This window comes from Macaca mulatta, chromosome 20 (assembly GCF_049350105.2).
Source record: "Macaca mulatta isolate MMU2019108-1 chromosome 20, T2T-MMU8v2.0, whole genome shotgun sequence".
In the NCBI taxonomy this organism is placed as follows: domain Eukaryota; kingdom Metazoa; phylum Chordata; class Mammalia; order Primates; family Cercopithecidae; genus Macaca; species Macaca mulatta.
In genome coordinates this window covers 76,607,585-76,634,564 of record NC_133425.1, presented here as the reverse complement: position 1 = coordinate 76,634,564, position 26,980 = coordinate 76,607,585, and the positions used below count along the sequence as shown (strand labels likewise).

At 47.3% G+C, this 26,980-nt stretch overlaps 2 protein-coding genes across 2 annotated transcripts in view; one reads left to right on the top strand and one right to left on the bottom strand.

Moving 5' to 3' along the window:
* The window catches only part of BCO1 (beta-carotene oxygenase 1), a 53,231-nt gene extending 34,322 nt beyond the window's left edge, over window positions 1-18,909 (bottom strand). Inside the window, exons 1-2 of the mRNA XM_015126692.3 lie at window positions 18,510-18,909; window positions 11,120-11,248 (exon numbers count right to left, since the gene is read on the bottom strand). Coding sequence (XP_014982178.2) covers window positions 11,120-11,248; window positions 18,510-18,573 — 193 coding nt within the window. The 5' untranslated portion in view covers window positions 18,574-18,909. The remainder of the gene's footprint in view (window positions 1-11,119; window positions 11,249-18,509) is intronic.
* LOC717465 (polycystin-1-like protein 2) overlaps window positions 18,900-26,980 on the top strand; it is a 126,784-nt gene continuing 118,703 nt past the window's right edge. The window contains exons 1-2 of the mRNA XM_077986943.1: window positions 18,900-19,464; window positions 24,284-24,364. The gene's annotated coding sequence lies outside the window, so the exon portion shown is untranslated. The remainder of the gene's footprint in view (window positions 19,465-24,283; window positions 24,365-26,980) is intronic.

The following is a 26,980-nucleotide window of genomic DNA, read 5'->3' as shown; positions in this document are numbered from 1 at the left end:
GGCAGGTGGATCACTTGAAGTCAGGAGTTCAAGACCAGCCTGGCCAACATGGGGAAACTCCGTCTCTACTGAAAATACAAAAAAAATTAGCTGTGGCAGTGGGCACCTGTGGTCCCAGCTACTCAGGAGGCTGAGGCAGGACAATGGCTTGAACCTGGGAGATGGAGTTTACAGTGAGCCAAGATCGTGCCACTGAACACCAGCCTGGGCAACAGAGTGAGACTCAATCTCAAAGATAAATAAATAAATAAATAAATAAATAAATAAATAAATAAAGGCATGGTGGCTCAGCCTTTATTCATTTATTTAATAAATCCTGTAATCCTAGCACTCTGGGAGTCTGAGGCAGGCAGATCACAAGGTCAGGAGTTCGAGACCAGCCTGGCCTATATGGTGAAACCCTGTCTCTACTAAAAATACAAAAATTAGCTGGGCATGGTGGCGGGCACCTGTAGTCCCAGCTACCAGCTACTTGGGAAGCTGAGGCAGGAGAATCGCTCAAACCCAGGAGGCAGAGGTTGCAGTGAGCTGAGATCACGCCACTGCACTCCAGCCTGGGCGACAGTGAGACTCCATCTCAAAAATAAATAAATAAATAAAAATAAAATTAAATAAATAAATAACATAAAGTCATTTGTTAATTAGCAGCAAAATAAAGCACGATCTAAACAGTGCTTACAGGTTCCAACTTTTTTACCAAATGAAGTACAAAGGGCTTGGGTACTCACAGCCCTGCAGACTCATTTCCCAGCTAATAAAATTGAGGCACAGAGAGGTTAAGCAGCTTGTCTTAAGCCACACAGCTAGCAAATGGTAATCTGGATTCGAAGGCCAGAAATGAGCATCTAAAGCTGGCCCTCTTAACCAAGATCCTAACACAGCAAGAACAATCAGTTTGACTATTCTGTCGGCACCTTGCAATTGAAATCACTCCTGCAGAAACGTGCAGCTCGATGAGGTCCAGCCTGCTTCTGTTTCACAAAAGGGACCTACCCACCCAAACTACATCCTGATCAAGAAACAGGACCTGGGGCCGGGTGCAGTGGCTCATGCCTGTAATCCCAGCAGTCTGAGAGGCCCGGGGGGGAGGATCACTTGAGCCCAGGAGTTCAAGACTAACTTGGGCAGCATGGCGAGACCTCATCTCTACAAACAATACAAAAATCAGCTGGGCGTGGTAGTCCCAGCTGCTCAGGAGGCTGGGGCGGAAGGATCACTTAGCCTGGGAGGTCAAGGCTACAGTAAGCCAAGATTGCACCACTGTACTTCAGCCTGGGCAACAGGGCAAGACCCTGCCTCAAGAAAAGAAACAGGACCACAGCAGGCCCCTGAACGCTAGCCTCATATATCCACCTGGTCACTAACCTCTTCCCTCTCCAGGGTAACCGCTATCTTGACTTTAAAGAGTTTCAATTTGTTTTGTTCTTGGGGTTGTGTTTCCATGTCCACTGCCAAAGGATTTGAATGTACATTCCAGTGGCAATGACTCCCACCTGTGCACTCGGATGGACACAATGACAATAATAGTAACACTAATTATAAGAAAATTGAGGGGAGGCAGTGGTGGCTCAGGCCTGTTGTCCTGGCACATAAGAAGGTGAGGCTAGGTGTTCGAGACCAGCCTGGGCAATGTAGGAAGCCTTCATCTATTAAAAAAAAAAAAATGCTGGGTGTAGTGGCTCATGCCTGTAATCCCAGCACTTTGGGAGGCAGAGACGGGCGGATTACCTGAAGTCAGGGGTTCGAGACCAGCCTGGTCAACATGGCGAAACCCTGTCTCTACTAAAAATACAAAAAAAAAGAAAAAATTAGCCGGACGTGGTGGCACGCACCTGTAGTCCCAGCTACTTGGGAGGCTGAGACAGGAGAATTGCTTGAACCCTGGAGGCAGAGGCTGCAGTGAGCCAAGATTGCACCATTGCACTACTGCCGGGGTGGCAGAGGGAGACTCCATCTCAAAGAAGGAAAAAAAATACAATAAAATAAATTGAGGGACATCATGAAAGACCTGCTAGTTCCTCCTCCAGTCTTCAGGAGGTTATCTGTGTTCCTAAGAGACAGACAATCATCTACCCTTTACGCAAACATCTTTCCAGGGATAGTTACTGTGTGAATAATTGTTACTAAGATATTTCTTTCTTCTTTCTTTGTGAGACAGGGTCTTGCTCTGTCACCAGGCTAAGTGCAGTGGTGCAATGACAGATCACTGTAGCCTCAATCTCCCAGGCTCGAGTGATCCTTCCACCTCAGTTTCCCAAGTAACTGGGACTGCAGGCACGTGCTACCATGCCTGGCTAATTTTTAATTTTTTGTAGAGATGGGATCTTGCTATATTGCCCAGGCTGGTCTTGAACTCCTGGACTCAAGTGATCCTCTTGCCTTGGCATCCCGAAGTGCTGGGATTACAAGCGTAAGTCACCATGCCCATCCTCTCTGAGATATTTCTGTAGGGGGAGATTTATTCCTGGGCAGCAGAAAGAAATATGGAGGAACGGTTAGGAGCCCGAGCTTTGCGGCTGACTAGACCCTGAGTTCATGTTTTCAGCCATTACTTACTAAGTGCCCTGATGGGCCAGGAGTGAAAATATAACAATGAGCAGAACGGCCAGGATTCCTGCTGCTAAGGAGGCTCAGTCTCCACATGGATATGAATCCTGGCTTCATCAGGTACCAACCATGCACTTGACCTTGGTCAGAGTCAAGAATCTGTCCCCTCCACTGTGACATGAGGATCGTGACACATTCCTTGCAGAGTCGTGTGACATTTGAGGCTTGCAAAGCACTGTGCACAGAGTAGGTGCTCAAGAAAAGCTGTGTAGGGTATTGAGATGCAGTAGACAGAGTGATCAAGGCTTCGGCTCTACATTTCATCTCATCCAGGTTGGGTGACCTTGGACAAGTCTCTTAATCTCATTGAGCCTCAGTCTCCTTGGCTGGAAGTTGGGAATCACATAGTCCTCCCCTTCTAGATGGGCAGTTTTATCGTTTTTATTTTTTATTTTTTAATTTTAATTTTAATTTTTATTTTTATTTATTTTTTTTTGAGACGGAGTCTCGCTCTGTCGCCCGGGCTGGAGTGCAGTGGCGGGATCTCAGCTCACTGCAAGCTCCGCCTCCTGGTTTTACGCCATTCTCAGCCTCCTGAGTAGCTGGGACTACAGGCGCCCGCCACCTCGCCCAGCTAGTTTTTTGTATTTCTTAGTAGAGACAGGGTTTCACCGTGTTAGCCAGGATGGTCTCCATCTCCTGACCTCGTGATCCGCCCGTCTCGGCCTCCCAAAGTGCTGGGATTACAGGCTTGAGCCACCGCGCCCGGCCTATTTTTTATTTTTGAGACGACATCTTGCTCCGTCACCCAGGCTGGAGTGCAGTAGTGCAATCTTGGCTCACTGCAACCTCTGCCTCCTGGGTTCAAGCAATTCTCCTGCTTCAGTATCCTGAGTAGCTGGGATTACAGGTGCCTGCTGCCATGCCTGCCTAATATTCGTATGTTTAGTAGAGATGGAGTTCCACCATGTTGGGCAGGAGGGTCTTGAACTCCTGACCTCAAGTGGTGAGGTGGGCAGTTTTAAATGAGATGAGGTGATGTAAGGTGTTCTGCGCATTGACTCACAGCATGCACTTGGTAAACAAAGGCTGTTGAAACTGCATTGTTGGCCGGGCGCGGTGGCTCACGCCTGTAATCCCAGCACTTTGGGAGGCCGAGGCGGGCGGATCACAAGGTCAGGAGATCGAGACCACGGTGAAACCCCGTCTCTACTAAAAATACAAAAAATTAGCCGGGCGCGGTTGTGGGCGCCTGTAGTCCCAGCTACTCGGGAGGCTGAGGCAGGAGAATGGCGTGAACCCGGGAGGCGGAGCTTTCAGTGAGCTGAGATCGCGCCACTGCACTCCAGCCTGGGCTGGGCGACAGAGCGAGACTCCGTCTCAAAAAAAAAAAAAAAAAAAAAAAAGAAACTGCATTGTCCAAGAAAACCCGGGTGGCAGGCGGACTCACCTGCGGGTGAGCAAGGCCACACATACTCACTGGTCCTCAGCTACATGCTGCACGGAGATACAGGCCCACTTAAGGACACCCTAATCTTCCCCTTGAGCCAGCCTGCCTTTCACTGGTTACTCTTGCTGGGCGTCACCACCCACAAGGCATTGGCTAAGGTGCTTCACCCGAAATGTTGAATTCTGTTCACTTGAAATATTGACTGGGTGCTGTGGCTCACGCCTATAATCCCAGCACTTTAGGAGGCCGAGGCAGGTGGATCACCTGAGGTCAGGAGTTCAAGACCAGACTGACCAACATGGTGAAACCCCGTCTCTACTGAAAATATAAAAATTAGCTGGGCATGGTGGCGAACGTCTGCAATCCCAGCCGCTTGGGAGGCTGAGGCAGGAGAATTGAGCCTGGGAGGTAGAGGATACAGTGAGCTGAGATCACACCACTGCAATCCAGCCTGGGTGACAGAGCGAGACTCCATCTCAAGAAAAAAAAAAGAAAGAAAGAAGGAAGGAGGGAGGGAGAGAAGGAAGGAAGGAAGGAAGGAAGGAAGGAAGGAAGGAAGGAAGGAAGGAAGGAAGGAAGGAAGGAAGGAGAAGAAAGAAGAAGAAAGAGAAAAGCAAAGCAAAGCAAAGCACCCAGGCTGGTTGGTGGACAGGCTGCCCATTTCCTATCAACATCCAGCCCCAGGGCATGGAGTGCCTGGTGACCACAGGAAAATGTGTGTCTGGAATTACTCAAGGCTGACCCTGGACTTTGAGGCTGAGATTAAAGAAGGAGCCTGCATGCATTCCCCAGCAGCCTGCTTTCGGGAGAGCCCAATTAGCCACATTCCTTCTGAAGGAACATACGCAAACAGACGTGTTCCTGCCTGGGATCTTCTAGAACTAGGTCAAGTTTGATATTTTGGGGAAGAAGGGAAGATATATATATACATACACACGCACACACACATGTGTGTATATATATAAAAGCAAACTTTCCAATGTTCCAATCCTGATGGGACAATTACTTTGCCCATTAATTTTATTGGAAAATTAACAAATATCATAAATGAGGGAGACTTGAAATCACTCTATGCCTGCTTTATAAATCTCTATGCCTGCTTTATAAGAACTTTTTTCTTTGAAATAATTTTAGATGTACAGAAAGTAGTGTTCTTGTACCCTTCACCCAGCTTCTCCCTCTGTACTCTGCTTTTTTGGTTCACATCTTTGATATTTTTAAAATGTTTTTATTTAAAATTCTTTTTTGGATAAGGTCTCACTCTGTCACCCAGGATGGAGTGCAGTGGTGTGATCTCAGCTCACTGCAGCCTCTGCCTCCAAGGCTTAAATGATCCTCCTGTCTCAGTCTCCTGAGACGCTGGGACTATAGGTGTGCACCGCCATGCCTGGCCAATTTTTTGATTTTTTGGTAGAGACCAGGTCTCTATGTTACCCAGGCTTGTCTTGACCTCCTGGGCTCAAGGGATCCTCCCACCTCAGCCTCCCAAAGTGCTTGGATTATAGGCGTGAACCACAACCTCTGGTCCCCTCTTTGTTTTGAGAGCATTAACTTCTGGTGGCCTCTGCTGAAGGCCACAAGCGATTTTCTGTCTTTTTGTTTCTTGCTCCAAAGTCTTTTCTCTAAGTTAGAGGTTTGGTCTTAAGCACCTAAACCGCATCTACACTGGAATCACCTGGGTGCTTTAAAAAAATTACCGAAGGCTGTTCACTACCCATGGTTCTTCTGATTATGAGTATTAATAACATGGTCTTGGTTAGACCTGGGCAGCCAGGCTGGAGGCCCATTGTGGAGGGATTGTCAAACCTCAGAGGGCTTGGGGTCACCTGGGAAGAGTGTTACAAACACCAACACTGTCTCTATCTTTTAGGACTATGACGCACTCAAGCCCTGTGCAGCTTTCAGGATTCAAAGCTTTACTGAACGGTCCGGCGCGGTGGTTCACACTTGTCATCCCAGCACTTCGGAAGGCCCAGGCGAGTGGATCATCTGAGGTCAGGAATTTGAGACCAACCTGGCCAACATGGCAAGACCGTATCTCTACTAAAAACACAAAAATTAGCCGGGCATGGTGGCTCATGCCTGTAATCCCAGCTACTCGGGAGGCTGAGGCATGAGAATCGCTTGAACCTGGGAGGCAGAGGCTGCAGTGAGCTGAGATTGCGCCACTGTACTCCAGCCTAGGCAACAGAGTGAGACTCCATCTCAAAAAAAACCAAAACAAAACAAAAGAAAAAAAAAGCTTCATTGAGAAAGGAGGCACACAAACCAACTTCTGAGATTTATTGGCTTTGTGTTTTCAGCATATCAGGGACCCCAGCTTCCCCATGTGTTCTCTTCTGAACCCGCTAGAGTGGAACTGAATATTTCTGATGTATCTTCCCACTGTTAGATAATGGGGTGCCACGGACAGTCCTAGAGGAGAGGACAGATGAGGCCAGGCTGTGCCACACCAGCATTGGCAAGCTGGCAGCACTGAGAGGATTGGGCTGGAGAGACGGGGAGGCAGGAGCTGGTGGGAAGGGGGAACAGGGCTGAATTGCACAAGGGTTAGGACTTGGGATTCTGAAGTTAGAGAGTATTGCGTTTATATCCGACCTTTACCAACTCTTAGCTGTGTGCTTCTGGGTAAGTGACTTGGCCTCTCTGGGACTTAGTTCCTCATCTGTAAAACTGTGGTAGTCCCCAGGCTGTCCTCCTCAGGAGTGATAGGGAGGGCTGAGTTGTGGATGGGCATGAAACACTTGGGGCAGGGCCCAGCAAACCCTCTTTGTAGTAAATATTGAAGAGTTTTATTGGGAAAGTATTGCCTCTGTCTACAGAAACAACGACTGCCTCGCTGTACCATCTCAGCTCCATATACAGTTTCTAAGTGCCCCTCTGGGCCAGGCCCCATGCTAGACGATGAAGATACAACAATTCAGGCAGGCTCCCCAGACTCTGGGCCTTCCCACCCTATGCCAGAGATTGGTAAAGTGATGCCTGCCAAGCAGAACGGGGCATGAACCCTCAGACGCCGGCCTAGGTCTAAGAGAAAGATGGAGGGAAAGCAAATCATTGGGCATAATTCCTGGGTTTCCTATTTTCCCAGCTAATTCCAGATTATTAATAAAACTGACTCGGCCTGGTACAGTGGTGACTCACGCCTGTAATTCCAGCACTTTGGGAGGCCCAGGCTGATGAATCACCTGAGGTTAGGAGTTCGAGACCAGCCTGGCCAACATGATGAAACTTCGTCTCTAGTAAAAACACAAAAAAACCTCGCCGGGGCCTGGTGCAGTGGCTCACGCCTGTAATCCCAGCACTTTGGGAGGCCAAGGCTGGCGGATCACAAGGTCAGGAGATCGAGACCATCCTGGCTAACGTGATGAAAACCCATTTCTACTAAAAATACAAAAAAATTAGCTGGGTGTGGTGGTGGGTGCCTATAGTCCCAGCTACTCAGGAGGCTGAGGCAGGAGAATGGTGTGAACCTGGGAGGTGGAGGTTGCAGTGAGCCGAGATCGCGCCACTGCACTCCAGCCTGGGCGACAGAGCAAGACTCTGTCTCAAAAAAAAAAAAAAAAAAAAAAAAGAAAGAAAGAAAGAAAGAGACCACGGAGGAGCTGGCAGCCTGGAGAAGCTGGCAGCCTGGAGAAGCAATGCCTCATGGAAGGAAAGCCACTGGTGCTTTTTTTTTTGAGACGGAGTCTCATTGTGTCACCCGGTCTGGAGTGCAGTGGCGTGAACTCAGCTCATTGCAGCCTCTGCCTCCCAAGTTCAAACAATTATCCTGTCTCAGCCTCCCGAGCAGCTGGGATTACAGGTGCCCGCCACCACATCTGGCTAATTTTTATATTTTTAGTAGATATAAGGTTTCACCATGTTGGCCAGGCCGGTCTTGAACTCCTGACTTCAGGTGATCTGCCCACCTCGGCCTCCCAAAGTGCTGGGATTCCAGGCGTGAGCCACCGCGCCCGGCCACCACTGGTGCATTTACCTTCTGTGTTCCTCATCCAGAACAGTATTTATTTCCAAGAATCATTGGGAACTTCTGTTTCGAAAAGAAAGGAATCGTTAAGGTTTAGTGCTGTCAGCAAAATATGGACCCACCCATTCTGTAGCTGAGTCACAGTAAAATCTGCAAGGTATTGCAAACTTGGAGCGCGCGCCTTTCATCCATGGTGTCTCTATTCATGTGTAAATGTTAGAGCAACTCACTGGCATAGAATACACATTCAAAAAATAATTGCTGACTAGCTCAAAAGAAATTAATAGTTATATAAATTTTTTTTTTTTTTTTTTTTTTTTTTTTTTTGAGAGGAAGCCTCACTCTTGTTGCCCAGGCTGGAGTGCAATGGCGCGATCTCAGCTCACTGCAACCTCTGCCTCCCGGGTTCAAGTGATTCTGCTGTCTCAGCCTCCCGAGTAGCTGGGATTACAGGCACTCACCACCACACTCAGCTAATTTTTTGTATTTTTAGTAGAGATGGGGTTTCACCATGTTGGCCAGGCTGGTCTCGAACTCCTGACCTCAGGTGATCCACCCGCCTCAGCCTCCCAAAGTGCTGGGAGTACAGGTATGAGCCATCGTGCCTGGCCAGTAGTTACATGAAATTAAGAGCAAATGCTTATTGAGCAGGTACTGTGTGCAAGACATAATACAGAGCTCTTTACACATTCATTTGGATCTCATAGCGACTTTATGAGGTATGCTACTGATGTGTCCATTTTACAGAGGAGGAGACTGAGACACAGACAGGGTCAGTACGTTGGCCAAAGTTATACAGTTTAGATCCATGTTAGCTACGATGGTGGAGCTAGGATTCAAACCCGGAGATGGTGATGGTGGGTTTTATTTTTATGTTTAATCGATTATTCTTTTTTTTATAAATTAAAATAGAAATGGGATCGGACGGGTGCAGTGGCTCATGCCTGTAACCCCAGCACTTTGGGAGGCCAAGGTAGGCGGATCACCTGAGGTTGGAAGTTCGAGAACAGCCTGACCAACATGGAGAAACCCTGTCTACTAAAAATACAAAATTAGCTGGGTGTGGTGGCGCATCCCTGTAATCCTAGCTACTTGGGAGGCTTAGGCAGCAGAATTGCTTGAATCCAGGAGGTGGAGGCTGTGGTGAGCGGAGATTGCACCATTGCACACCAGCCTGGGCAACAAGAACAAAACTCTTGTCTCAAAAACATAAATAAAAATAAAAATAAAAAATAAAATAAAATAGAAATGGGGTCTCACTAGGTTGCGCAGATTGGCCTGGAACTCCTGGGCTCAAGTGACACTCCTGCCTCCGCCTCTCAAGGTGTTGGTATTACAGGCATGAGCCACTGTGCCTGTTCAATGGTGGTGTTTAATCTATTAAGCATCTACCAGGTGTCAGGCCCTTGCTAGAATGTCCAGTACTTCCAGTGATCCCAACAGTTCTCCAGGGAAGGATGAACAAGCTCATTTTACTGACGAAGAAACTGAGGCTGAGAGACTTAACATGATCACAGTTTGCCCACATTAGAACACAGAAATTAAAGAAAAATTTTGCAAAGTCTGGACCGTTTGGACACAAATCTGTCCACTGTGTGACCCAGAGCCCTCTAAATCCATCCTGGACCTCTGTAAGAACTCAGTTCATGATTTTATGGCATAAACTGGCTCAATGGTCAACAGCAAAGAATTTACATTCCACCCATGAGCCAGACACCTGAACTCAGAATTTGCCTTATGTGATGCCCTATATTTAGCCATTTCCCTTTCCACTCAGGGAGACCCCTTGGCTTGTTGTATAAGTGGTCTGGCTCTCTCTTGCTTAATGGGCAGTATATGAAGCTTTGCTCTTTCCAGCTCTGTACTCTTCTTTTTTTTTTTTTTTGAGACAAAGTCTGACTCTGTCTCCCAGGCTGGAGTGCAGTGGCACAATTTCAGCTCACTGCAACCTCTGCTTCCTGGGTTAAAGCGATTCTCGTGCCTCAGCCTCTCTAGTAGCTGGGATTACAGATGTGTGCCACTATGACCAGCTAATTTTTGTATTTTTAGTAGAGATGGGATTTCGCTATGTTGGCCTGGTTGGTCTCAAACTCCTGACCTTGAGTGATCTGGCTGCCTCAGCCTCCCAAAGTGCTGGAATTATAGGCATGAGCCACCGCGCTGGGCCACCAGCTCTGTCCATTTCCTGTTTCGACTTTAGGCATGTCTGATTCCTGTACTCTTCCACCTGCTCTTGCCTACCTGATTGAGGATGTATATTATTTTGCAAGATTAACTATTTGAAAAAGAACCTTGGCCTTCTTTTTAGGAAAGTCTGTGCTTGTGGTTGGCTGAATAATGTACCCACCACAAAGATCTCCACATCCAAATCCCTAGAACCTGTTGAATATGTGACTTGACATAGCAAAATGGACTCTGTAGATGTGATTAAGGATTTTGAGATGGGAGATTATCCTGGGATTATCTGAGTGGATTCAGTGTAATCACAAGGGTCCTTATAAGAGGGAGGAAGGAAAGTCAGTCAGAGGAGGAGGTGTGAGGGTGGAAGGAGTGAGAGAAATTGCAAGACAAGATGCTCTGCTGCTACTTGAAAGATAGAGATGGAGGCCGGGCGCAGTGGCTCACGCCTGTAATCCCAGCACTTTGGGAGGCCGAGGTGAGTGGATCATCGGATGTCAGGAGTTCGAGACCAGCCTGGCCAACATGGCGAAATCCCATCTCTACTAAAAATACAAAAATTAGCTGGGTGTGGTGGCACATGCCTGTAATCCCAGCTATTCAGGAGGCTGAGGCAGGAGAATCACTTGAACCCAGGAAACGGAGGTTGCAGTGAGTCGAGATTGTACCATTGCACTCCAGCTTGGGCAGCAAGAGGAAAACACCATCCCAGGAAGAAAAAAAAAAAAAAGAGAGATGGAGCCACAGGCCAAGGAATGCAGCTTCTAGAAGGTAGAAAAGGGAAGAACATGGATTTTTTTCCTAGAGCCTCTAGGACTGAATGTGGACCAGTGAACACCTTGATTTCAGTTCAGCGAGACCCGATTTAGACTTCTGACCTCCAATCCCTAGAAGAATAAATGTGTGCTGTTTTAAGGCACTGCATTTGCGGTCCTTTGCTGCAGCAGTGGCAGCACACTCCTGGGTATTCTCACCGTCTCTGATTGTGAAGCTGTGCAGGAGGGCAAGGCCGTCGAACCAATGGTTGTATCTGGACTCCCCCACCGTGTGCATCCCAGGCCCGTTGCGGAGCAGGGTTCCCTGCAGCCATGCTGGAATCTTGCCTGTGAAAAGAGAGAATGTTTAGTTTCCTATTTCCACCTGCAAACCAAAATGCTGGAAGAAATGTTCAAGGAAAGGAATTGGAGACTTGTAGTCCCAGTACCACTCCTTGCATCTGTTCATTTACTCTACAATCGTTTCCAGAAAATGTATAATATGTCGGGCAGATGGAGACACTGTCCCTGTCCTCAAATTGCCCACTGACCATTAAGGAGACAGATGAATAAACAGACACCCAAGATCCACTGTGGTCAAGGCAATGCTGGTTGTGCGTTGGCTCACACCTGTAATCCCTGCACCTTGGGAGGCTGAGATAGGAGTATCACTTGAAGCCAGGAGCTCAAGACTAGCCTGGGCAACAAAGGGAGACACTGTCTCTGCAAAAAATAAAAAATGTAGCTCAGAGTTGGATGCAGTGGCTCACGCCTGTAATCCCAGCACTTTGTGAGGCCTAGGTGGGTGGATCACCTGAGGTCAGGAGTTCAAGACCAGCCTGGCCAACATGATGAAATCCCACCTGTACTAAAAATACAAAAAATTAGCTAGTGGTCATGGTGGGTGCCTGTAATCCCAGCTACTCAGGAGGCTGAAGCAGGAGAATCACTTGAACCCGGGAGGCAGAGGTTGCAGCGAGATTGCGCCACTGCACTCCAACCTGGGCAACAAGAGTGAAACTCTATCTCAAAAAAAAAAACAAAAAATGCCCCCCTCCCCACACCAAAAAAAAAACGAAAAATAAAAAACAAAAAACATAGCTCATTGTGGTGGCATATGCCTGTAGTCCCAGCTGCTTGGGAGGTTGAGGTGGGAGGATCACTTGAACCTGGGAGCTCGAGGCTGCAGTGATCACACCACTCCACTCCAGCCTGGACAACAGAGCAAGACCTCGTCTCAAAAAATTTAAAAAAAAAAAAAAAAAAAAAAAAAAAAGCGGCAATGCTACAGACATAGCAAAAGGTTCTGTGTGAAACAGAATCCCACCCTGGGGTGGGCTAAGAGCAGGAGGGTGAGGTCAGCTTCCTGAAGGAGGCAACCTGGTTAAGTCTTGAGGGAGAGTAGGTATTTGCCTCACAAAGGCAAAAGGAAAGAACATTCTAGAGCTGTTCTGTCCAATATGGTATCTATCAGCACTTGAAATGTGGTTGGTCTGAAATGACATGTGCTATAAGAATGAAATATACACCAGATTTCTAAGACTTAGTATGAACAAAAGTGAACCATCTCATTAGCAATTTTTATTTTTATTTTTATTTTTTATTTTTTTATTTTTGAGACGGAGTCTCGCTCTGTCGCCCAGGCTGGAGTGCAGTGGCGCGATCTCCACTCATTACAATCTCCGCCTCCCGGGTTCACGTCATTCTCCTGCCTCAGCCTCCCGAGTAGCTGGGACTACAGGCGCCCGCCACCGCACTCAGCTAATTTTTTGTATTTTTAGTAGAGACGGGGTTTCACCATGTTAGCCAGGATGGTCTCGATCTCCTGACCTCGTGATCCGCCCGTCTCGACCTCCCAAAGTGCTGGGATTACAGGCGTGAGCCACCGCGCCTGGCCAGCAATTTTTAAAATACTGATTTCATGTTGAACTGATAATATCTTGGATTTGTTGTGTTAAATAAAATATACCATTGAAATAATTTCACCTGTTTCTTTTGACTTTTTCCAATGTTTCTACTAGAAAATTTTAAAGTGCGGGTGTGGCATGGGTTCTCTTTCTAGGGTACAGCCCTGCTCTAGAGACAGGGTGCTGCAGCTGAAGCTGTTGGTGCCTCCACCCAAGTCTCAGAATTCATCTCTTCCTGCGGGCGGCTTTCTGCCAATGCCTGCAGCTCCCTGCCTGCGTTCTTGGTTCTGACTGCGGGTGGGGCAGGCTGTGCTTACAGGCAGGAACAGTGGGAAGCACCTCGGAGAGGTAATGCCCCTGGAAGCTGCTCTCACCCGGTGATGGATGCAGAATTCGGGGACAAATCCCACTGTTGCCTTGCCCTCAGTTGGGAACACAAGAGGCGTGTTTTACACCACGCCCAGGGGATTTAGCTCCAATGGCCTCAGCAGCCAATGGCTCAACAATGCCCCATTTATTGGTTTCCTTCTCTCTTTTTCCCTGAGTTCCTCCTGATGTTTCTTGGGATCACGTGCCAAATAAACCACTTAGCCTTGAATTCTTGCCTCTGGAGGAACCCCGAAAAAGAAGATGAAAACCAGGAGGCCGGACACTCTGAGGCATGCCTGTAATCCCAGTACTTTGGGAGGTGAGGCTGAGGTCAGGAACCCCGCCTACACCAAAAATACAAAAATTAGCCAGGTGTGATGACAGGTGCCTGTAATCCCAACCACTCTGGAGGCTGAGGCAGGAGAATCGCTTAAACGCGGAAGTGGAAGGTTGCAGTGAGCTGAGATCACGCCACTGCACTCCAGTCTGGGTGACAGAGCAAGCCTCCGTCTCATAAATAAACGAATGAATGAATGAATGAATGAATGATCAAGACCAGGAGACGGGCAAGCTGTTTAGTAAGACTGGACCATCATTTTCTTTTTTTTTTTTTTTTTGAGACGGAGTCTCGCTGTGTCTCCCAGGCTGGAGTGCAGTGGCGTGATCTCGGCTCACTGCAAGCTCCGCCTCCCGGGTTCACGCCATTCTCCCGCCTCAGCCTCCCAAGTAGCTGGGACTACAGGCGCCCGCCACCACGCCCGGCTAGTTTTTTGTATTTTTAGTAGAGACGGGGTTTCACCGTGTTAGCCAGGATGGTCTCGATCTCCTGACCTCGTGATCCACCCGCCTCGGCCTCCCAAAGTGCTGGGATTACAGGCATGAGCCACCGCGCCCGGCCAGGACCATCATTTTCTTTTTTTTTTTTTTTTTTTTTTTTTTTTTTTTTTTTTTTTTTGAGGCGGAGTCTTCACTTTGTCGCCCAGGCTGGAGTGCAGTGGCACCATCTCGGCTCACTGCAAGCTCCGCCTCCCGGGTTCGCGCCATTCTCCTGCCCCAGCCTCCCGAGTAGCTGGGACTACAGGCGCCCGCCACCGCGCCCGGCTAATTTTTTGTATTTTAGTAGAGACGGGGTTTCACCGTGTTAGCCAGGATGGTCTCGATATCCTGACCTCGTGATCCGCCCGCCTCGGCCTCCCAAAGTGCAGGGATTACAAGCGTGAGCCACCGCGCCCGGCCAGGACCATCATTTTCAAGCAAGAAAATTGTGAGCAATGAAACTGCAGAAGTAACAGGGTCCAGAGGATGAAGGTCAACAGGATCACACTAAGGGTCCTGATCTAATCCTCAGAAGAATGGGGCACATTTGATGGTTATAATAGGCAAGGACAGGACCAGATTTTTTTCTGCAATTAAAAAAAAAATTGAGATAAAACTCATCATTTTAAAGTGTACAGCTCTGGGGGTTCTAGTGAATTCACAATGTTGTGCAACCATCACCTAATTCCAGAACATTCCATCACTCCAAAAAGACATCCCCCTTATGCATTAGCCTCTTCTCCCCTTACCCCCAGCCCCTGGCAGGCACCATCTATTTTCCTATGGATTTGTCTGTTCTGGATTCCATATAGATCAGTGGTCCCCAAACTTTTTGGCACCAGGGACTGGTTTTGTGGAAGGTAATTTTTCCATGGACAGTGGGGTTTAGGGGTCAATTCTCATATGGAGCGCACAACCTAGATCCCTCACATGCGCGTTCACAACCAGGTTCACGCTCACAGTAGGGTTTGCACTCCTATGAGCATCTAATGCCACCGATCTGAGAGGAGGCAGAACTCAGGCGGTAATGCTGTGCGGCCCGGTTCCTAACAGGCTACAGACTGATACTGGTCCATGGCTCGAGGGTCCGGGACCCCTGATATAAATGGAATAGGATCCTGGAGCTTCCAAAGTTCTCTCTGCACGTGGTGTGGACTGGGAAATCCTCTGAGAAAGGCAGGAAGACCAGAGAGAGGATCCGGGGATTCCACAGGGATGGAGAGAAATGGATGAACAAAGATACATGGAAGACACAGAACTGATGGGCCTCTATTTGATTAAATATGGGGGGATGTGGAGTGGAACACTGAAAAATGACAGCCGAGGCCAGCGCGGTGGCTCACGCCTGTAATCCCAGCATGAGGAGAGGCCAAGGCGGGTGTATCACTTGAGGTCAGGAGTTTGAGACTAGCCTGGCCAACATGACGAAACCCCGTCTCTACTAAAAATACGAAAATTAGCTGGGCGTGGTGGCGGGCACCTGTAATCCCAACTACTTGGGAGGCTGAGGCAGAAGAATCGCTTGAACCCAAGAGGTGGAGATTGCAGTGAGCCGAGATTGCGCCATTGCACTCCAGCCTGGGTGACAAGAGTGAAACTCCGTCTCAAAAAAAAAAAAAAGACAGTCAAGTCTCTTGCCTTGGGCACCTACATAATCATGGCGCCAGGCACAGGCACCCAGGGCACAGGAGAGGGGGCAGGCTTGAGACAGAGCAGGGAGAGAGGCATCTGAGAATATAATTAAAACCCTAGATAGGACAAGAAAATTCATGCACATTCACACACCAGCCACTGTGTTCTAGGCGGATTAAACCACTTAATCATTGCAGCAACGCTGTGTGGGAGGTGCCAGGCTACATTCATCAGACAGAAAAGAACACTGAGGCAGGAAATGCTTAAGTTGCCAAAGAGGTCTCAGAACACACATGTGCTGGCACAGCCAGTTACAAAGCCAGAACCTTTGCATGTGTTCCCTGCATGGATGCGTCAACCCAGGCACAGGTTTTAGCTAGCTGCCTGCCCATGGATGTTACCAACTGATTAGGCTCAACCCAGGCCTGGACGGAGGGTGAGGAGGTCCGTTCTCTGCAGGCTGTCTGGCCTTGGCAAGTCACTGCTCTTCTGCCTCAGTTTCCCATCTGTCAATAGGGAGGCTTGATGTAGAGGAATGGTTCTCACCCTTGGAATCACCAGAGGGCTTGTGAACACACAGCTTGCTGAGCTCCACCCCCAGAGTGTCTGATGCCATGGGTCTGGGTGGGGCCCAAGGATGTTTATTTCTACCCAGTACCCAGGTGGTGCTTACGCTGCAGGTCCGGGGACACACCTTTGAGAACCGCTGCCGATCTTTGGGGTTCATTCAGCCTCTCATGTTCTAGAATTCGTGTTTTCTAACATTTCCAATGATTTCATGCAGTCATTAAACATGAGGTGTAAAGGGCACAAAATATTCATAACATTCCAGGGCAGGGAAAGGTAGGTATCATAGGTGCCTTTTTTTTTTTTTTTGAGACAGAGTCTCACTCTCTCACCCAGGCTAGAGTGCAGTGGCGTGATCTTGGCTCACTGCAAACTCCGCCTCCTGGGTTCAAGCGATTCTTATGCCCAGTCTCCTGAGGAGCTGGGTTTATAGATATGCACCACCATGCCTGGCTAATTTTTGTGCTTTTATTTAAAACAAAATTTCAAATAAAATACATTGAAAGTAATGGCAAAAACCATGATTATTTTTGCATCAACCAAATAGTAGAGACAGGGTTTCACCCGCTGGGGTGCCTGTTATTTACTTATTTATTTATTTTTATTTTTTTTTTGAGACAGGGTCTCACTCTGTTGCCAAGACCCTAGTGCTGTGGCACTATCTCAGCTCACTGCAACCTCTGCCTCTGGGGTTCAAGCAATTCTCCTGCCTCAGCCTCCTGAGTAGCTGGGACTACAGGTGCGTGCCACTATGCCTGGCTAATTTGTGTATTTTTAGTAGAGAGGGGTTTCGCCATATTAGCCAGGCTGGTCTCAAACTCCTGGTTTCAAGTGATCCACCCTCCTTGGCCTCCCAAAGTACTGGGACTACAGGCATGAGCCACTGCGCCTGGCCTTGGGTGTCCTTTTAAAAAATAAAAAATGCACAGATGAACAGTCAGATTGAGAAAAATAAATTTAACGGTATACATTTGCTTTTCCAAAAACTATTTACAAATATAGTAAAGTTATCTATTGATTCATCTACCTATGTTTTAAAAAGTTAAAGGAAATATACCCAAATATTAAGTGTTTAAGAGATTTGGAAATACAGCTGATTTTATTTCCTTCCATGTTTTCAATTGCACTCCTAATTAATTTATATATAATATACATACAGCTATATATGTATATACAGATTGATAGCTATAGATTGTGCCTTACCTTTGTAACCAGGAAAAAATATACATAAAAGCTATTTTTTTTTCTTTCAAAAGACTCCCAAGGCAATTGCTCAGTTGAAAAGCTTCAATCTGATGTTCTCACAAAAATCACTCACAGTTGTCCTCTCCTTATGAACAACTGAAGTCCATCTAGCAGATGAAAATGTCTGCGGGCCTGAGCTGACTCAGCTGTTCTTAAAACTGAGCGAGTACCACTCCGGGAGTCCAGAACCAGGAACTGCCCTTTGGAGACCAAACAAGATGGTTCGAGGAAAGTGGCAACCCAAAAGAGGAGGAAAAAGCAAGAGATATAAAAGATGAAGTGAGCCACAGGGCCTCTAAAGGATAGAAAGTCCTACTCCTATAGGCTCTACAGGTGCTGACACCTGTGAGTTCTGACAGACAATCACATCAGACTGCAATCCCCTGCAAGTGTGCGTGGTGGATGTGCACGCGTGGGAGCTCATGCACGCCCCCTAAGCATTTTGAAACTAATTTAGAATGCATACGTTTGCACAAATACATCATGCATCTGAGACAGGCACCAGTATGCAGATTAATCCCATTGTACGTGTACCCACTGGGGCATTCCGACACTTTTTTCCTGGGAACAGTGAGACTGACTCTCCTCCCTTTGGAAACGGAGTTATAATGTGTAAAAGCACACCATTTTCACAGAAAATGTGTCCCCTCTCTGTACTGTTCTCTGGACTTTCCAAAAGTAATTTACAATTAGTATTACTTATATAATCAGGAAAAAAAGTGTCCATCTAAACATAAGGAAGAAGCCAGGTGCAGTGGCTCACCCCTGTAATCCTAGCACTTTTGGAGGCAGAGGGAGGCGGATCACTTGAGGCTAGGAGCCAACATGCTGAAACCCCATCGCTACTAAAAATACACAGATTAGCCGGGCTTGGTGGTGGGCACTTGTGATCTCAGCTACTCGGGAGGCTGAGGTGGGAGGATGGTTTGAACCCAGGAGGCAGAGGTTGCAGTGCACCGAGACCACCCCACTGGACTCCAGCCTGGGCGACAGAGTGAGACTCCGCCTCAAAAAAATAATAAACAAAATAAAATAAACAGAAGAAAGAGCCCAGTGTTTATCAGAATGCTCACCTGTCACTTTGGCCCTCACAGGCTCCAGCTGTTCTTTCCTATTCCTGCCAAATATTATATCCATCGTTCAAGGTGCCGAGGGAGACTGATTTTAACAGCAAACAGATGCTCCTCTGTGTTCAAAGGAGCTGCTGCTCCCTCCTCCTGCGTTTCCTTCCTGCTCTCCTGCTCCTCACTTCCTTCACATCTCTGTCTCTCCTGAAGCCGTTTCTGCCTTTGTTTTTTCCTTTTTGGCTGGCTGTGACTTCTCCCTCTCCGAGAGCCCAGGATCTCTTTACATTCACAGGAGAAGCTGCGCTGGCGTTATTTATAAGATGTTTGGTTAAAGGTTAATTTCCAAGGCATGTGTCATAGCTAATCTTTAATCCTCTTATTGTACCCTCAGCTTTCCCTCTCCAGTTTCACTTTTGGCTTAACCAAAAAAAAATCTTGCTTTGGAGGCCGGGCGCGGTGGCTCACGCCTGTAATCCCAGCACTTTGGGAGGCCGAGGCGGGCGGATCACAAGGTCAGGAGATCGAGACCACGGTGAAACCCCGTCTCTACTAAAAATACAAAAAATTAGCCGGGCGCGGTTGTGGGCGCCTGTAGTCCCAGCTACTCGGGAGGCTGAGGCAGGAGAATGGCGTGAACCCGGGAGGCGGAGCTTGCAGTGAGCCGAGATCGCGCCACTGCACTCCAGCCTGGGCTGGGCGACAGAGCGAGACTCCGTCTCAAAAAAAAAAAAAAAAAAAAAAAAAAATCTTGCTTTGGGCTAGGTTCTAAAAAGCAGAGAGAATTCAGTGCCTCCTGTTATGTTGCCCGACGTAATCCAAGAGCTGGAGATGTTTATGATCAGAAGAAGAAGAGAGGCAGTCGGGGCCATAAGAGATGCTGGGAATTAGGAGAGCTTTGAGGTGAGCTCTGTGATCATGCGAATGTCTGGTGCACAGCAGGGAACCCCTTCAGCAGAGACAGGTAAGGTTTTATGTTTTGTTTTGTTTTTAATAAAGACCCTGATGCTCCCCTCTAATAATCATAAAGAGGAACTTAATTCATTATTTTCTTTTTGGAAGAAGGAGACATAAAATGTTTCATGTACCCATTTAAAAAATAATGAACGGGAACCAGAGACTTTTCTCAGAAACTATAAAGAATAGTAAAAAAGACGGGCCAGGAGCAGTGGCTCATGCCTGTAATCCCAGCACTTTGGGAGGCCATGGTGGGTGGATCACTTGAGGTCAGGAGTTCGAGACCAGCCTGGCCAACATGGCGAAATCCTGTCTCTACTAAAAATACAAAAATTATCCTGGCATGGTGGTGGACGCCTGCAATCCCAGATGTTCAGGAGGCTGAGGCAGGAGAATCTCTTGAACCCATGAGGCAGACATTGCAGTAGGCTGAGATGGCACCACTGCACTCCAGCTGGGCCACACAGTGAGACTCTGTCTCAAAAAATAAATAAGTAAACAGAATAAAAAAGAAACTTCATTTCAACTTCCTGGTCTATCAAGAGGGCAAAACGATGCCTGAATTTGATCTGAGCTTCCCTATTATTGGTGTATCTTGGCGTGTTGCCATTGCCTGAAATTCATATTCAACTTGCTATATGCACTGATTGAAGTTAATGAACTCATCTTAATGTATTTTGCTTAAAGAAAGAACCAGTCATTTGCTCTGTGGGTAGAGTAAGAAAAGGCAGTGGCATTGGCTTTTATGCAACCCAGCTGAGAATAATGATGTCTGGTCTGGGCTGAGACCACATGCCAGCACCTTGGGCCATTCATTCCGGACAGCTGTGTGTTCTGGTTGTGCTTCTGCCCTGGCACACATGGAATCACCTGGTTGGCGGCACTAACTGTACCGGTGCTGGGCCTCACTCCAGACCCACTGACGCACAATCTCTGAAGGTGGATCTCAGCCATCAGTTTTTTTATATTGGCTGGGCATAGTGACTCACACCTGTAATCCTAGCACTTTCAGAGGCCAAGGCGGGAGGATCACTTGAGCCCAGGAATTTAAGACCAGCCTAGGCAACATAATGAGGCTCTGTCTCTACCAAAAAAAATAATAATAATAATAATTAGCTGGGCATGATGGTGCACGCCTGTAGTCCCAACTACTTGGGAGGCTGAGGTGGAAGGATCACTTGAATCTGGGAGGTTGAGGCTGCAGTGAACTGTGATAGAAGCACTGAACTCTAGCCTGGGCAACAAAGCAAGTCCTTATCTCAAAAATAAAAAATAGGGAGGTTGAGGCGGGTGGATCACGAGGTCAGGAGATCGAGACCATCCTGGCTAACACCGTAAAATCCCGTCTCTACTAAAAATATAAAAAATTAGCCGGGCGTGGTGGCCGGAGCCTATAGTCCCAGCTACTCGGGAGGCTGAGGCAGGAGAATGGCGTGAACCCAGGAGGCAGAGCTTGCAGTGAGCTGAGATCTCGCCACTGCACTCCAGCCTGGGCGACAGAGCGAGACTCTGTCTCAAAAAAAAAAAAAAAAAATAATAATAATAATAATAATAAGTGCCTACATGTGTGCAGCAGGAGTTGCAAAGACCTGACCCTGAGGAAAGATGCTACATGCCTGAGTTGAAACTAAATTCAAATTACAGCTCATTGGCTGGGCATGGTGGCTCATGCCTGTAATCCCAGCACTTTGGGAGGCCAAGGTGGGCAGATCACCTGAGGTCAGGAGTTCAAGACTAGCCTGGTCAACATGGTGAAACCTCGTTTCTACTAAAAATACAATACAAAAATTAGCCAGGCATGGTGATGAGCACCTGTAATTGCAGCTACTCGGGAGGCTGAGGCAGGAGAATCACTTGAACCTAGGAGGTGGAGGTTGCAGTAAGCCGAGATGGTGCCACTGCACTCCAGCCTGGGTGACAGAGTGAGACTCCATCCCCCCCCCCAAAAAAAAAAAATTACAGTTCATCCTTTTTTCTTTTCTTCTTTTTTTTTTTTTTTGAGATGGAGTCTCACTCTGTCGCTCAGGCTGGAGTGCAGTGGTGTGATCTTGGCTCACTGCAGCCTCTGCCTTCTGGGTTCAAGCGATTCTTCTGCCTTATCCTCCCGAGTAGCTGGGGTTACAGGTGCCCGCCACTACCCCCGGCTAATTTTTGTATTTTTAGTAGAGATGGGGTTTAACCATATTGGCCAGGCTGGTCTGAAACCCCTGACCTCAAGTGATCTGCCCCACTTGGCCTCCCAAAGTGCTGGGATTACAGGCGTGAGCCACCGTGCCTGGCCAGCTCGTCCATTTTCTGTGTGCCTGGGCCATTCTACCCTCTTTGAGCCTCTCTTTTTTCAACTATAAAGTGAGGCATAATGATATTAGCACCTCAAGCCTACTGTAAAGGGTCTAACGAAAGCACTTTGTCTCAGACAGTTACCAATCAATGCCTTTACCTTTTCCTCCCATTCTCTTACAGGGCATTTCCCTTTGATCCACCTTTCCAGTAAGACCTCCAATAACTTGCCAGTTTATCCCACTGTGTGGTCTAAACATGTGTATCCATGTCAGAGTTCTTTATTCCTAGCTTGTGAAAGCTGCGTTCTTGTGAGGATTACATGAGAATGTCTGGCATACACTAAAGTCTCAGGGAAAAAACCGACACCACCAGGGTGCAAGAAAGTGCTCAGGGCTTAGAGGTCAGAAGACCAGGGTAGGGACCTCAGCTCTGAGATTCAGCAACTCTGCAGCTATTGTCACGTGACCTCTCTGAACTTCGTTCAGCAAAATGGGGATGGCAGTATTTATGTCACAGGGCTTGTTAGAAGGGTTACAATAAAACCATATGAGTGAAAACATGCCAGGTGCGGTGGCTCAAGTCTGTAATCCCAGCACTTTGGGAGGCTGAGACGGGCAGATCACTTGAGGTCAGGAGTTTGAGACCAGCCTGGCAAATATGGTAAAACCCCTGTCTCTACTAAAAATACAAAAATTAGCCTGGTATGGTGGTGTGCACCTATAATCCCAGCCACTCGGAGGCTGAGGCAGGCGAATCGCTTGAACCCAGCAGGTGAAGGTTGCAGTGAGCTGAGATCCCACCACTGCACTCCAGCCTGGGCAACAGAGCAAGAATCTGTCTCCAAAAAAAAAAAAAAAAATTATATGAGTCAAAACATGACTGTGCTCTCCCTTCTTGTCAATCTTTGCATATTCAGAAAAGCAACTGAGCAGTTTCCTGCACCGGTTCGCCCTGGCCTTACACAGTCCTATGAGATGTGTGTTCCTACAACCATTCTCAAGGTCAGAGAGCACAGGGAAGATAACCGGCTTGCCCTCAATCTCACAGTGAGGAGCCAGTCAAATTAGGAGCACAGCCAGGCAGCCCGACTTCAAAGTACTTACCGTGACAATTCTACACAGCTCCAATGCACGATGGCTGTTTGCTGGATTTTTACTGAATGAAGTAAAGGGTGGATGTGTCAATGGGTGGATGGGCCCTGAGAGGGCCAGTCTTGGGTCTTGAGTTAGTGTCACTGCATTCTTATATAAGAGCAAGGGCAAGTTCTTTGATCCAGGTCCCAACTGCACCCAAGGGACAGATAATGAGATAAAGGTTTTTTAATTACGAATGGAGTCCACGCGCGGTGGCTCATGACTGTAATTCCAGCACTTTGGGAGGCTGAGGCTGGTGGATCACTTGAGGTCAGAAGTCTGAGACCAGCCTGGGCAACATGGCGAGACCTTGCCTCTATAAAAAATAGAAAAATTAGCTGGTCGTGGTGATGGTGGCAAACACCTGTGGTCCCAGCTATTTGGGAGGCTGAAGTGGGAGGGTCGCCTGAGCCCGGGGAGTTTGACCTTGCAGTGAGCCATGATTGCACCACTGCACTCTAGCCTGGACGACAGAGACCCTGTCTCAAAAACAAACAAAGAAACAACAACAAAAAAACCCACAAAAAACCTACTGGTGGTAATAAATTAAGCATAACAACAGATATCTGTATAAGTTTCCTAGGGCTACCATAACAAATGCCACAGACTAGATGACTTAAACAACAGAAATTTTTTTTTCTCACAGTTCTAGGGACTAGAAGTCTGAGATTAAGGTATCAGGTTTTCGCTGGGCGCAGTGGCTCACACATGTAATCCCAGCACTTTGGGAGGCCTAGACGGAGGATCGCCTGAGGTCAGGAGTTCAAGACCAGCCTGGCCAACATGGTGAAACCCCATCTTTACTAAACATACAAAATTAGCCAGGCATGGTGGCATTAAAAAAAAAGGGGGGATCAGGTTCTTTGGACGATCAAGGTAGCGGGTTTGATTTCTTGCTGTGTCTTCATATAATCTTTCTCTGTGTGCACACATCCTTGCTGTCTCTTGGTGTGTCTAAATTTCCTCTTCTTTTATTTTTAAATTTTATTTATTTATTTAAGAGACAGGGTCTCACTCTGTTGCCCAGGCTGGAGTTCTGTGGTGCAATCATAGCTCACTGTAGTCTAACACTTGGGCTCAAGCGATGCTCCTGCCTCAGCCTCCTGAGTAGCTAGGACTGCAGGCACAAGCCACTGTAACCAATCAAATTTCCTCTTATAAGGAGACCAGTTAAATTGGATCAGGGGTCAACCTAATGGCCTCATTTTAATGTAATCACCTTTTTAACGACCCTATTTCCAAATACAGTCACATTCTGCCATATGGGGTGTTAGGGCTTCAATGTATGAATTTTACAGAACACAATTCAACTCGTAACAATATCATTAAGTCACAATGAGTAAGGGAAGACACTTTGGCTGCAGGTAACAGAACATCTGCTGAAACTCTAAAGATGCTCATTTATTGCAGACATCAAGCCATCAAGAGGTGGCGTGCTGGGTGACTCAGAAGCTCGCCTGGTGAGGGCTTCCACACTTCCAGACTCAGAAGGTTGGCTTCTCATTCTTGGCTTGTTCAGTTCTGGTTATGAATGATTGCCATCACCCTGCAAATTATGGCCTCACATAGAGATATGCAAAAGCAGGAAGATAAGGTAGGGACAGAGGAAGCATTTTCTTTGTAGACCTCTCATTTTATGCTGGAGGGAAACCTTTCCCAGAATCCTCTGAGCAGATTTTCTCTTGTGCCTCATTGGCTGAATCAAACTGTGTCACATGACCACCCCTAACCAATCCCCGGCAAAGAGGAACAGGAACTCTTTAATTGCCTTCAACGAACCTTAATTTAATTTCCTCTGATGAACTTTAATTGCCTCCAATGAACTTTAATTTCCTCTGAGTCACCCCTGGAGTGGCATCATTGCCACCTGCATCTTGTCAAAATTCCATTAGCAAGGCAAAAGGAGGGAATGGCCTGGGGTAGGCAACTGACAGTGTCCGCTGCAGGCAGTGCATGCAACACTTTTTTTTGAGACAGGGTCTCTATTGGTTAGAGCCAATCACAGGGCCGGCAAAAATTCCATGAGGAGGAACCACTCAAGGTTGTGACTATAGGGTCTGGGCTATGTGGTCCCTTTGAGGCCATCTTTGGAAACTAGCTACCCCGACAATCACATTTGCATTTGGGTTTCAGTTCTTCCACTTACAAACTAAATGTCTGAACCACGTACTTAAATCTCAGACCCTCAGTTTCCTGATCTCTGAAATGGAAATGATAACATCTGCCTCACTGAGTGGCTACAAAGTTTAAATTAAACAATGTAAAAGTGTGTATGTCACACAGTGCTTAAAATACAGTAGACACTTAGAGCATTCTTTCCCCCTTTCTTTTCTTGGGAAAGACAGAAAAACTGGAATGGCCGGTCAATATAATACTCAAACATACTAATTTTGAGTTACTTGCATGCAGTTGAAAAATAGACACCAGTACATAGGAACGTTGGAATTTAAGTCTCCTTTAGCCTGGCTGTGAAGTCATGTACACACACAGTAAGTAATAATTAGTTGCCTAGAATAGCTGTTCAACAAGAGGCACAGATAGGAAGTATCATAGGAGTTCTGAGGAAGGAAAGCTTGGTGATGCTGGGGAGGATTAGGAAAGAAGGCTTCCTGGAGGAGGGGGTGCACAGCTGAGCCCTTGAGAGTGGGAAGTATTTGGATGGGGACGGAGGAGGTTGTGGCCTCTCCAGGCAGGAGGACCATTGACCATTTATTGAGAGCTTTGTATATGCCAGACCCTCTTCTAACTCTTTTACACATATGAATCCATGTCCTCCTCACAATAATCCTGAGTTTAGGTGATTTTGCCCCATTTTAAAAATAAGGAAAGTGAGGCACAGAGAAGCTAAGAAACTTGCTCAGTATCCCCGAGCTGGGCTTTGAATCACAGTAGCCTGGCTCTAGAATCTGTACTTGCAGCCATGTTCATCTCCACTACCTGGGGCTGGTAGGTGGTTTAAGGATTGCACTGTGCAGCGTTTCTAAGAATATGACCTTTATACTGCAGGCAATAACATCCTAGGAGAAGATGTTCAATGAAGCTATTCATGTGACAGTTTAGCTGTGCTGTTCAACACAGTAGCTGCTAAGCACACTCGGCTATTTGCATTTAAATGTACGTTAATTGCAATGAAGTTAAATGAAAAAGTGAGTTCCTCATTCACAGTAGCCACATTTCAAGGGCTCTGTGACCCTGTATGGTTGGTGGCTGTTATATTGGACAGTGCCATCACAGAACATTTCCATAATCACAGAAAGTTCTTTTGGCAGTGCTGAGTTACCAGAACTGCTAAGATGGCACTTATAGGTGACCAAGGGAGGCCGAGGCAGTTATGGCTGGATGGAAAGCTAGTTGAGAGGGTGCAATGTCAGGGAAGCCCATGGCTGACTATGGTAAAAATGTAAATTAGTCCATGCATCTTCATTCATCTGTTCCACAAATATGGAACACAGCATGCTTGGCAACAGAGGAAGGTATGGGACATCGTACAAGGCTGGAGGAGCGTAATGGAGAGTGGACATCACAGAAAGACTAATGTTTGCTCCAAGACCTGAAGGATTGGTAGGCATTGGCCATGTGGAGAAGACAAGAAGAGCATTCCTACTAGCAGGAACTGCTTGTGCCCAGACTCAAGATATCACATGGGGTGGCCGCTACACAAATTGCTCTGGATTGTGGGAGGGAGAGGTGTGCGTTGTGTAGGGCTGTGGTGGGAGAGAAGCAAGAAAGGTGAGAGCAGAAGAGAGAGGGAGGGAGGGAACAGGAAACTTTCCAACAGATTGGTGGGAGTGGAGGTGTGAGTTGCTGAGAGGAAACTGGGAAGAAAATTAGAGCATAGAGGGAGGAAGTCTGCACTGCACAGAGGCCTTGGGAAGAAACACAGAGCAAGGAGGTCTACGTTGCAAGGAGGTCTGCATTGCATGGAGGCCTTTACCAACAGACCCCTCCTGGCCTTGGTGTTGGGTTGGAGATCTCCTGGCTTCCTCACAAGGCACACATGTTTGCACAAGTTGACAGTGCTGCTTCTGTAGCAATCCAGAGATGGCAGAATTGGATTTGCATCGGGAGGGCAGAAGGCTGGGTGGTGAATCACACACAGTCAGCCCT